At 36.0% G+C, this 13,463-nt stretch overlaps 1 protein-coding gene across 1 annotated transcript in view; it reads right to left on the bottom strand.

The window, feature by feature from the left end:
• The window catches only part of SLF1 (SMC5-SMC6 complex localization factor 1), a 40,068-nt gene extending 26,776 nt beyond the window's left edge, over positions 1-13,292 (bottom strand). Inside the window, 7 exon segments of the mRNA XM_019474380.1 lie at positions 103-156; positions 1,604-1,735; positions 6,470-6,632; positions 7,347-7,364; positions 8,842-9,079; positions 12,947-13,022; positions 13,179-13,292. Coding sequence (XP_019329925.1) covers positions 103-156; positions 1,604-1,735; positions 6,470-6,632; positions 7,347-7,364; positions 8,842-9,079; positions 12,947-13,022; positions 13,179-13,292 — 795 coding nt within the window.
• Positions 13,293-13,463: the final 171 nt, after the last annotated feature.

The following is a 13,463-nucleotide window of genomic DNA, read 5'->3' as shown; positions in this document are numbered from 1 at the left end:
AAAATGTTTCTTCAATAGCTAATTTCACAATGAAGGTATGTTTGTCTAACTTCATAATAAAACTCCATATATGCAACATGCAGTCTTTGTGAAAATCCTTACCTCTGGATTGCATTTATTCAGCTGGTCTTTTTGAGCAAACCTGTGCTTAACAGCCTGTAAAACAGGATAAAGTCAACCTGCACACTGGATACCAATAAACATATTCAACAAATACTGTATAAACCCCCCCACAATGGCAACTTTTTCTAAATGCAGTTTAAGCAAAACATTCAACATAGCGATGTATTTATATTTATCTTTTTAATATTTGGACGGCAAAATTATGAAAGAGAGGATTAGTGACCTAAAAGGAAAATAATATGGGCAATTTTTCTCCCAATTTTTCCTTTTATTCTCTGCTTCTTGTTTATGTGGTTGCTATGTAAGGACAGTTTTACTAGATTTGGTCCACTTAACCACATTAAAAAATATTAAGCGTTTTCAGTTTTTCTATGGCAAAGTGCAAACTTTGGATTCCTACTGCAAGTTACCCATAATGTGAAGATATGGCAGTAGGTGCAAAAATGTATTACTATTGTTGCTATATTTAGTTATGGCCTAGCGTTACAATCTTACTCATACATGTTACCAAAAAAGTCTTTTAGGAGCTATTGTCTTTAGGATTATGATGACTCCATCTGCACATAACTACATAATAGTTTGAGGGACAGATAATCTGGTAAGAAGTGCACTTGTTACGTGTAGTATACACGAAAAGTCAAAGACACCTTTATTTTTTAAAGATCTGGAGGGTATAGTCTTGATAAAATGTCACTGATAAAATATGTAGCATTTGAAGGTGTATAGATTTAAGCAGCATGAGTCTTCTATTTGTTAATCTCGTGTTTAAACATTGTGTACACTGACAACTTAAAAATTCTAATTCTTCTGCTACTAAGAACTTACATTAATATACAGAGGACCTGATTTTGCAGTTACAATGCTTCATGTAAGCAAGCTCCTACAAAAATGCTTACACACCATCATCTGCGTCACTCTAACTTACAGAGATAATATATCTTAACTTGAAGTAATTGTTTTTTCTAGAAATGATGTTTTTATTTACTAATGTAGCACGTTTATCAGGATTAGATATGTGATGACATTAAAACAAAGGAGTGCATTTAGCTCTATTTTTTACTTGTAATAAAAACATTGATATGAATCAACAAAATACTTACTTTAGGATATGGTTAGTTTTAAAAATGTGTTAGTGTAATTCAGCTAGATTACAGGGAAATCATAGAAAGACTAATCCAATGACATTTTGTTGAACATTATTAGCTACTACTTATCTCACGTATTACACCAAGATTTCAAGTAGTCCACCACGTCTTCCACACATCCATGCCTACCAATTACCACTACTAAATTATATTTTAGCTAATGGTATATGTAGTAAATATGGGATTATTAAACACTGCAGGTTAAAAGGCATTATTACTATTTCAAGAGATGTTAAAATATCTACTTTATTAGCTCAGTACTATAATGAAAGATAAATTTAATAATATACATTTTACATTTTCTGCTAAGAAAGCATTAACTGATTGTTACTTACCGCAGCAAAATACATATGTTTTATAACAGCATTTTTCATTTCAGCAAGCTGCATGTCAGACATGATTTGGTCGGTTTCTTGTGCAGCCAGGAAATGGTTCATTTGGATATCTTCAGTATTTTGTATTTCATTCTGTGCAGAGCAAAAAAATACCACTTTTTTTTCAGTTTCAAAGCTAATGCTCTAAAACAGCTTTTATGTGCTAAGTCTTCCTATATATTCCATTCTAAACCCTTGTGTGCATACGCATGCTTATGTAATTGTTCAAGGGTCTACATTATGTGCCAGATAAACAGCTGGTGGTTTGGAAACAAACCACTGATGTTGTAGGAAGCTATTGCGTAAGAATTATCAGTGTAAGCTTCCCCATAATTATTTTCCTAACTGACTTTACCTCTGACCCAATCCCTGTGGCTGAAACAAGAACTGTGTTTCCATAATGCATTCTCTCTTTGGACTTTTCAAAAACTAAAACCAAAGCCCACACCTTTTCAATTAGTCAAAAATGTAGTATGATTTTTTAAGACATTTTTTCATCAATTTGGCTATGACCATGCATTCATTTTATAAAGGCCACTACAATGAAATCTTTTCAGTTCTTGCCGATAAGCCTGAACTAAACTAGTAATCTAAAATTTAAAAGTTCTCTGGGTTTTTTTTTAGTAATCTATTCTCCAAGTCCACCTATCATTTCCAGCTATTTCTGCAGCACAGGGAATGAGAAAGTATTTCTCATTCTTCTCAAGTTCAACTTGTCAAGTTTCCAACTCATTCTGAAAAGACTCTGAGCAAAGCCACAAGATAATTTTTGTTAGTAAAAAATAACTACAAAAAAATTTTAAAAGTTATTTCAGGATATAAGAACAATACATTTCAGTAAGAGTTTCAATGTATGCTTTTCCTCAAAGATACACAGACTAAGAATAAAACACCATCTTTGTTTTAGGCAAATACACATATAACTACAAAACCAGCCTCCTCCTGCAGTGCAATGAGTTAAGAATGTAGATACAGGTGAAGTGTCCCCCTTGGTCACAGTACTCATGGCCATTTTTTATTGGGAGCAGGTGTGGAAGGCTTGGGGTAGCTTGCCTTCTAATTCAAACACCTAAATCTGATGGGGGAATCAAGTATGGGAAATATGGGAAATAACAGTAGGCAAAAAAACACTAGTACATGCAATGATAAGATGCAAGCCATGAACAATTTATACTTTTAAGTTTTCAAGATAAAGTTTCGAACACTGCACGTTTCATCCTGTTTTCAGATTTTCCCTTAAATGTATAATTCAAACCAAAAGTATTTGGCATGTGCATAACTGTATTTCTAAACAAATACTGAGTTTGTTGTGCATTACAGAAGAGTTAAGTTTTTTTGGTAACTTGAAAAGAGCTCTAAATAGCTTTTGATGAGCTAGGGATAACCGAACTCTGATGCATTACCTAGTCTTTACTTCTTGTGGCACTTTCTGCATATTATTTTCAACATGCTTATAAAAATACTTATATTCAAAAAATTTATAGTACCATCTTGGCAAAATTTTATGAATTCCAGCAAGCATCCAACAAAGCATTTAAAGTCTCTGTTTAAATTCGAGACTAGCTCCCCAAAATCATGCATGTGTTTTAATATCTTGAACCAATAAATTTGACACCCTGTAGGATCAAATCATTAATGATAATCCCACAGAGTATTTTAACACTAGAGTTACGAGGTTGAGATTATAAGAACAGATACTGAAATATAAAGATGAAGCAAAGACTTGGTTCAAAAAAAATCACAGCAAGAATAGTCTGAACATCAATGCAGTTCCACTGAAAAAAAGAATATAATACCGTTTTACTGAATTCAGCATCTGGACATATATGTGGGTGTTTAAAGGAGGAAGGGGGGTATTTCTTTTTGCTAGAAGTAGCAGTCAAATAGCAGGACTACAAATTTACAAAGTTGGAATGTTCTAATGAACTATGTGCCAAGTACTTCTGGAAGGGAGAGAAAAGAGCATGTCCATAACGTCCTTTGATAAAGCCTATCACATTTGAACAAGTGTTGTGATTCGATTGCCTATGTTTTATTCTTTTCCTTTTAAGAGACTGAGACTTGGCAGGTTGGCAGTTTTCTGAGTTCTTTAGATGCATTTAAGTAGAAAGCTTATGCTTTCTTGGCCTCTGAAGTGAGTTACTTTAATGAAATCTAAGAAAAAAAGATACATGCAAGTTAATGGACTGGTTAAGATGGAAACCTGTTATCACACCTGGGAGGAATTCAGGGTGCACAGCAAGAAACACTTTATTCTCATAGAGATAAATAAAAGGTGAGGTAGCCATAAAAACTTGACACTCATTCTTCTATTAAATGTAAATGTCTATCTTAGCTGAAAGGTGTAATAAAGAACAGTTTCCCTGAACAAGTTTCATTAAGATAGTAAGTACTAGACTGAGATCCCGTGTGGATGTGCGTTTTATTCAGGGTGTAAATGTTAAGACCTTTCAACCCTCTTCTCACCCTTTTGTAACAGCTTTAGTGCTCATTAAAACAGGAAGAGCAAAGTATATGCTTTGACCTGAATAATCCAATGATTTTCAAATGAAGTAGGTTATTCCTAGTAACAAACACAGTTTTAGCTTCTACTTGCTTGCAAAGCTAGTATTTTCAATTAGCAGTTGACTAAAATCATCCTATAGTCTGAGGAACTACCAGACTAAAGGAATCTTCTGAGGCCTTTGAGTAGTTCCAGGTCAAAATGCTAAGAAGTTCTGAATAGTGCATCCGGTAAGCAAACAACTATGAATCACGAGGCATCTCTCTCTCTCTCTCAAAGGAAATAGTAAAAGAAAAATTCTAGTTCTAGTGAATTCCACACATACAGGAAAATTCACTGAACAGTGACACGTGCCCTCATAGTTCAGATGGAAAGATAAAAGAGAAACAAGCTGCTTTTCTTGCTCTGACTTATCTTTTGCATCACTGTAAATTTAACTCCTGATCCAATTTTGGAGCTGAATAGTAAACCTAACACTCTGAACCATTTGATATTGCACTGGATGCCTCATCTGGCTTAGCCATTCCAACAAAAAACACTGCCTCTCTGGAATGATGACTTTTAGCGTGGCTTCTCTCTTCAAATAAGGTCCATCCAGGTTCTCATGTCTTAGTGGATCTGATGATGTACTGTCTCATGTTCTAGTTTAGATAACAGAAGAAAGCTATTACAGGGACTTCGGAGAATCCCCTTCTACCAACCAAGAAATACAGAGCTTACATTCTCAAGAATTTAACATTTTTGACTAGTAAAAGAGAAAGAAGTTTTGTCATGAATGGTGACAGGTTTTCTAACATGGAGAGAGACAAAGCCGAATCTAGTCTTTGCACATGTGAGCATCACAGGATTTGATTTGTAAGGACTCATTAACATTTTCTGAAACGCAGACAATTATGTCCCTTCTGACTCCACGGATGAGAGTTCTGCAAATGGAGTATATAAACTGTTGGTATATGAGACATTCTTAACAAGTCTTCTTGGCATGCTAAGCTATCCTCATAAGGTTGCTGGTTGCTTATAGAATCCTTTAGTTTAAATTCTTTTTATTTAATTTTGTCTACAAGTACAGAATGATCTTTCTACAGCAATGGAGTTAAAGGTATGCTCAGATAGCAGTTCATACAACTATTTTAGGAAATTATAATTCTTGCAGCATCAAGCTCAGTGCATTGATTGAAAAGGGAATCTGACTAGCTTACATTAGATTCCCAGCACAGAAATAGTGAGTGAATTTCCTCTGCCTAGTATACAGTATCCTTACGAAATTCACATTGCAACCACCAGTTCTTCCCAGCCATGAAGGACAGCTAGAGAACTGATTTTGAGTTAAGAATCTGAATTTTAACAAAATAATCTACAGACTATTTTACCATAATCTATCTATAACATTATGAAAAAAAGGTAGAATATTTGAGGTCAGCTGACAAAAGAAGTTATTGAAGCATGAACATACCATTACAATACAGCTTAATGGTGTGTGCCAAACCCAGTAAAAAATACATATATTCACATACATACACAGATAGATACATACATACACACATTTGAAATCCTTACCAAATAAAGAGAATATAAATGAAAAATGGGTATTTTGTGAATAACTGTTTAGTTGATGGTCACCTACACTGGAACTTCCTCCTGAACTCTAATTAATTTTTCTGGTAATAGTAGCACAAAGCAGGAGCCAAGGAAGAACATGAAGAGGAAGAAAAAATAATGTATGCTTCCTTGGTGTTAGTTCTTCTGGTCTGAAACAAAACATTGCTTTTGGAAAGACAGTTTTTCTATTACAGAATCACAGAATGGTTGAAGTTGGAAGGGATCTCTGGAGGACATCTGGTCCAACACCCTGGCCCAAGGAGGGCCACCTAGAGCCAGTTGCCCAGTACCGTTCCTGGACAGCTTTTGAGTATCTTCAAGGATGGAGACTCCACAGCCTCTTTGGGCAACCTGTTCCAGTGCTCCATCACACTCACAGTAAAAAAAAGTGTTTCCTGACTTTCAGACAGAACCTCCTGTGCTTCAGTTTGTGCCCATTGCCTCTTGTCCTGTCACAGGGCACCACTGAAAACAGCCTGGCTCCATCTTCTTTGCACTCTCCCTTCAGGTATTTATATACATTCACAAGCCTTCTCTTCTCTTGGATAAACAGTCCCAGAATCAGAAAGTTGTATCACCTTTAATCAAATTACAGAACATTCAGGCTGATCATATCCCCCTCTATTATTAATGCCGCATTATTTACAGTAATCAGTAAACCTGACAAAAATTGCTAACAATGACAATGAAAAACTAATTTGAGGTATGTTTTTTAATTTACTTACCTCAAAAAGGTAATCTCCTAGATATTGCAAAGGGTAGTATCGAGCTTCAGAGAGACATTTTTTGTTTTGCATCAGAAACATTTTATTATTGATGAATATATGAGTTATATTGCGCTCTGCATTTTGAGATGAACATATGGTTGCCTTTCCAGCTTGAAGAACTCTAAATAAACATGTTTGGAAAGATGTATTTACTGCATTATATTAATACTGCCTAAAGCTACATTATCATTCACAAACTACAAGCATGCAAGTGCAAGAGAATAAGGGTTCTAGATGTAAGACACTGCCCAACCTTCATTAGGAGGATAAAAGGGTGCTTAATAGCCTTCAGAAAAGGGAAGAACCCACTTAACAAGACATCCTTCTCTTCACAGTTTAACACTATTAATTAAATCAATGTACACCTCCAACATATCTGATAGAAAGCTTTACCTGTGCATTTTTTCAAAGATCGAATTTGGTGACAGCAGCTATAATTTATTGCGTTATGTCCCCCACAATGATGATGGTCTTTCAATTAAGTTTTACAATAAGTTAAGTGATTTACCAAAAATGGAACACTGCTTTTCTGAACCATAACATGATCTGCAAATACACTTTTTGACTTAATTTTGGAGTCATTTACAGCATTTGGTGCTGTCCAGTATCATACACAGAAAACAGATTCATTTGTCTTTGGGACACCATTACATGTAAGAGTTTCCCCAGGGGCAATTTCCAGAGTTGTACTGCTGCAACTATTCCTATCTTTTAGAAAAGACACCAGACAAAAACATGGTGTAAGAAATAAGGTCTCCTGACATGCTGGATATATGTTTTGTTTTTCATCATACAGGTATGTAAAAAGAAAATGATGCTGGTCTAACACACTTACCCATCCAACAGCTAGGCACTAAAGGCAGGAAAAGCACAGAAGGGGGGGAAAAAAGGCACAATGTTGTAAATATTAGAGAAAAATCAATCTTTCCCCAAAGCTACAGTGGCCTTTATGACTGAAAACAGTACTTGCTGGAGACAAAAAATATCTATGATTCAGTGTTTTCTGACTAACTAAAAGGATCCCCATGTTGGTGTATCGGAAAGAGTCTGGAAAAAGAGGTTCCTTCCACAAAACTGCCTGTTCACCTGTCTTGCTGATGTAGTTCCTGTTAAAGGTTATTTCATTGCGAACAGAGGGTTGTGCAAGACAGCATTTTGATAGTGTTATCATGAAGATCTGCATAAACATTTTTTATGGAAAAAGAAACAGCATTTTTCACAAGTGTAGCAGGATGAGTGCATCTTTCTGCAAGACAGCACATAGAAAACTCTTCTGCTCAGCCAAGAAAATAGCATACTTAGAATGTCTTCAGTTGGCAAAATCAGAAGATGGTAAATTCAGCTACACCTCACTTTGTCTTTAGGAACTGCAGGCAGACAGGCACTCTGCAACGCAGCATGCAGCCCTGTACCATCATCAACCAAACCGCACTTGCCTTCTTGCCTGTGCATCTGTGCCACCTCCAGACCTGAGAAGTACTCCTAACTAACTGGGATTTCCACAGAGAAGGAGAGTAGGACAGTATCTGCTCCTGCAATGAACGTAAAGCTCTAAAACAGTGTCCAGGGGATGTTTGCTTTTACTGTACCAGAAGCAAACATTACTTAATATGCTCTGTTTGAGATTCAATGCAGTATTTAAACCACGGAATCCAAATGTGTAGGAAGAGTATGGGAAAAAAAATAAAAATGTAGTCCCAGGATTCTTGCACTTCAGTTGTTTTCCTTTTCTCTGCTTTTCCTTTATACTTTTGTCCTTCCCCTTCTGAACTATCTGTATTTACATGATATCAGAAACATCTGTTACAGTACAAATTAGGTCTTCAGAACTACAAGAAGCTGTTGCATAGATGCGACACAAAACCTGATCAGGTCAGTCACAGTGTGGCCCCAATCCATAAGACACAGTTCACAGCTGGCTCAGGTCACTCACCCAAGTGAAATAATATTATCCTGTTCCAGCTACCATTTGAGTGTAACACCCAGACAAAAGAAACGATTACTCATAAAAAACGTAAGCCTATGTATCTTGCCTCATGAAGGAAGTTTCTGTAAGTAAACCGTAAGCAGTTTACTTAAGCTGCAAAGATATGAGAATGTGTGTTATTTTTGACACTATACTAAAAGAAAGCAAGGAAAGCAGTGATGTTAAAGATTTAAAGTCATTTTATTGTAAAAAAGTATGGAAGTATATTAATGAAAACAATTAGTTTGAAGAGCTGGTGGTTGTTATGGACCAAATTAACTGGGATATAAGAATAAAAATGTGTTCAACCATACAGTAAGTGTTCCATCATTCATTATTTAAGCTTTAAGACATATCCTCCTACCTTCTAATAGACGCCATTCGTTTATCACCTTCCTTAACAGGGAGGACAACTTTCCATCTGTGGAAGGCCCCTGGAGCACTAGAGTGTGTCAGTTCTTCGCGCCATCTTTTAGGTGCAGATTGCATTTGAGGTGAATAATGGGTGTCTTTTTCATATCCCCATTCGTACGTTGTTTCATCAAGCCATCTGCCACTTTCGGCACTATTAATTATGTACTCCTTAGTTAGTATCCACTTCCCTAAAAAGCAAATGAACTGTCAACCACAAAAGATTTTTTGTGCAGACAAATGGCAATCAACTGAAGATCTAATGTAAAATTAACTTCAACCTTTCCCGTGCAAATAAAAACTGGAATTATAAGTACCATTTTAAAAACTTCTTCCTACTACAAGTGTTATCCTCTTCACACTTTAAAATCAGACATCTCACAAGGCCACTGGAAACGATTGTTTTGCTTTAACAATGAAGTACCTTTTTACCCTTCCTAGATAAAATACTTGTCTATCTACCTCCTCAAAAATCTGCAAATAGAATTTTTCAGCTTCCCAGATTTTGTTCTTATGACTTCCACAGAACCTTGCTTAACCCCTTATTTTTAATATCATTTGACACTTTTAAAAATGTACTAAAGTGTAGTAAATTGAAGAAATATTTTACCACCAATGATTAAAAAGAGGAATGAAGGTTCTAGCATGTAAGCTGTTTCTTTTACATCTTCTTAATATTACTTGCACTGCGAGTGTAGTGAATAACAGTATTAGGGGGATACGGTTTTAGACTTTTGTCTTTCCCCTTTCTTCTTTTCACATCCTTTTCTCTTATCCCTTGGCTCCACCTCCTCCGCCTCTCCTCTTTCATCTTCCGCATGTATGCTTTTGATACCGTATGTAATGATCTTCCCCTTTTTCTCTGTCTCTCTCTTCTTACAGGTTCAGGTCAAGAGCCGTGGTTAGTACCCTGCTCCTGTATTGAAACACTACCTACAGAAGATACTGTAAGAGAAATTGACTTGAATTGTGTGAACCTAATTGGTTTCACAGAACAGCAGGGTTGACTGGCAAAATGTCTCAGTGCAGGAGCACAGATGGTACTTCTACATAACCTAGCATAGGTACCAGTAGACTTATGACTGGAAAAGCTATGCTGTGCCCAACCTGTATGTTAAAATCACTTTCATTTCAAAGTTTCCATCTCAAAACTTCTGTCAGCTAGGAAGTCCATGAAGACTGGCATCCTTGTTAGTATTTCTGTTCACCTCTAGGGAGTTCTAAATGGGTTTAAACATGATCTTTTACACTTACTTGGGAAAAACTGCAGTAGGAATGAACACACTCTCTCTGCCATCAAGGGCAAGAGCAATGATTATGCAAAAATAGCACCTCTTCCAGGATTAAAAAGTACTGGATGGTATCGGGGAAGATTTGCAAGTATAGAAACATGACAGAGTTTTGCACTGCCATGTGGACACTACATATATCATTTCCTCTCAGTTCAAGAAAACATCTCCAGATGTTTTAAATCCCGAAAAGTAAGAAAACATTAACTCAGAGGGTTATAATAGTTAAAATGAAGTGCTATGCCACAAATCTATCTGCATTTTAATACTGTTTCCCTCATTGAAACTCTTGGTCTATTTCCTTTTTGATTAGAGTGCAATCAGAACTTTACATTAGTACAAGGAATCATCCATATATATATACTTTCGGCACTATTAATTATGTACTCCTTAGTTAGTATCCACTTCCCTAAAAAGCAAATGAACTGTCAACCACAAAAGATTTTTTGTGCAGACAAATGGCAATCAACTGAAGATCTAATGTAAAATTAACTTCAACCTTTCCCGTGCAAATAAAAACTGGAATTATAAGTACCATTTTAAAAACTTCTTCCTACTACAAGTGTTATCCTCTTCACACTTTAAAATCAGACATCTCACAAGGCCACTGGAAACGATTGTTTTGCTTTAACAATGAAGTACCTTTTTACCCTTCCTAGATAAAATACTTGTCTATCTACCTCCTCAAAAATCTGCAAATAGAATTTTTCAGCTTCCCAGATTTTGTTCTTATGACTTCCACAGAACCTTGCTTAACCCCTTATTTTTAATATCATTTGACACTTTTAAAAATGTACTAAAGTGTAGTAAATTGAAGAAATATTTTACCACCAATGATTAAAAAGAGGAATGAAGGTTCTAGCATGTAAGCTGTTTCTTTTACATCTTCTTAATATTACTTGCACTGCGAGTGTAGTGAATAACAGTATTAGGGGGATACGGTTTTAGACTTTTGTCTTTCCCCTTTCTTCTTTTCACATCCTTTTCTCTTATCCCTTGGCTCCACCTCCTCCGCCTCTCCTCTTTCATCTTCCGCATGTATGCTTTTGATACCGTATGTAATGATCTTCCCCTTTTTCTCTGTCTCTCTCTTCTTACAGGTTCAGGTCAAGAGCCGTGGTTAGTACCCTGCTCCTGTATTGAAACACTACCTACAGAAGATACTGTAAGAGAAATTGACTTGAATTGTGTGAACCTAATTGGTTTCACAGAACAGCAGGGTTGACTGGCAAAATGTCTCAGTGCAGGAGCACAGATGGTACTTCTACATAACCTAGCATAGGTACCAGTAGACTTATGACTGGAAAAGCTATGCTGTGCCCAACCTGTATGTTAAAATCACTTTCATTTCAAAGTTTCCATCTCAAAACTTCTGTCAGCTAGGAAGTCCATGAAGACTGGCATCCTTGTTAGTATTTCTGTTCACCTCTAGGGAGTTCTAAATGGGTTTAAACATGATCTTTTACACTTACTTGGGAAAAACTGCAGTAGGAATGAACACACTCTCTCTGCCATCAAGGGCAAGAGCAATGATTATGCAAAAATAGCACCTCTTCCAGGATTAAAAAGTACTGGATGGTATCGGGGAAGATTTGCAAGTATAGAAACATGACAGAGTTTTGCACTGCCATGTGGACACTACATATATCATTTCCTCTCAGTTCAAGAAAACATCTCCAGATGTTTTAAATCCCGAAAAGTAAGAAAACATTAACTCAGAGGGTTATAATAGTTAAAATGAAGTGCTATGCCACAAATCTATCTGCATTTTAATACTGTTTCCCTCATTGAAACTCTGTCTCTATTTCCTTTTTGATTAGAGTGCAATCAGAACTTTACATTAGTACAAGGAATCATCCATATATATATACACACACACACCCCTAAATCATAGCAGTGATAGATGATTGAAAGTGCCTGCTAACATGGTATGTAAGTACAAATATGAAATCAATAAATTTACTTACATCTTTAAACCCAAATCTACATTATTTCTGTCTGTTATCTCCTAAATTTAAGATTATCCATCCTAAAAATTGCTTTAACACTTTGGTATAATATGATATAGGGAAAATAAAGATAACGTTTAACCAGTCAACAGATTGGTACTGTGAAATCTCGTAACTCCAGAAGATTTTCTAAACTCTTCATAAAATCCTTCCATAATCTCTCTATAAAGAAATCTTAAAATACAGAATTCTCATTCTAAAAGCATTTTCTTTGCTTATGTATGGGATTTCAGCATTAGGCCTTAGGTAAAAGAAAAGCAATAGGAAAGATCAGAGGCTTGTGTCAGAATGGCAAAAGCCTGGAATTTCCTCTTGCTGCATAAACAGGAACTTACAGACAGTGACCTTTACCAGTGAATGTTGTGTGTGAATTTGGCGTCAAAAATCCATGCTGACTACAGGTATCCATACGCAATCTGCTCCCTTTTCAAGCGATCCCATTTTTAAGCACCCGTACCATTTGGATATGACTTCATGATCTAACTAATACACAACAAAGCTTTCTATCTGGGAACAGATGCAGATCAAATAAAGGAAGACGGCAGGAATATCATTTAGGAAAAAATCCAAAATAGAAAGAAGTAAATCAGAACTTGAACATAATACCATGTTAAAAATCAAGGTTAATGGAACAAGAAGAATGAGGGTTAGTAAGACAGTTCATTTATGAAATGAAAACAGGTAACTAGAAACCTTTTAAGGGTCCTTTCAAGCCCTACGTTATGAGCCTATGCAAATTTACAGCAAATCTTTTACTCACCTGCAGCACAGGCAGCTAAGAACTTTTCACTCTTGCACAGCTTTTTTGCTATAAGATGTGTACAATTTCTGTATTTCTAATAAAACAAAAACAGAACACCACACTTGCATCACTCGAAAAAGTTTAACTTTCTGGCTATTTATACACAACTCTAAACTACCGCACAGCCCTTTATTTTAAGGCTTGCATTTTGCTTTCTGCTCTAACCATCAGGTGCTTTAGTGAACAATACCTTATTATCTAAAAAAACACAGTCCAGTTTGAACAGCCATTTGAGTAGTGCCTTTTTCTCTTGTTTTTTAAATCCAGTTAATTGGATTATCCGTTTCTGGCTGCCACTTGCCATCTGTTAAAAGGAAAAAAAACGAAAAGGAAACATTAACACACAAAATACACACTACAAAACGTTGCTTACATGATCTTACTAGTACTTCCTACTTCTTTTCCGAGAAAAAGGGAAAACACACCGCGAGGAATCAACACTACACGACGGCGGTACACCACGTCTGAAGCTGTC

Source organism: Aptenodytes forsteri, unplaced genomic scaffold (assembly GCF_000699145.1).
Source record: "Aptenodytes forsteri isolate BGI_AS27 unplaced genomic scaffold, ASM69914v1 Scaffold41, whole genome shotgun sequence".
NCBI lineage: Eukaryota > Metazoa > Chordata > Aves > Sphenisciformes > Spheniscidae > Aptenodytes > Aptenodytes forsteri.
This window is presented reverse-complemented; position numbering and strand designations above follow the sequence as displayed.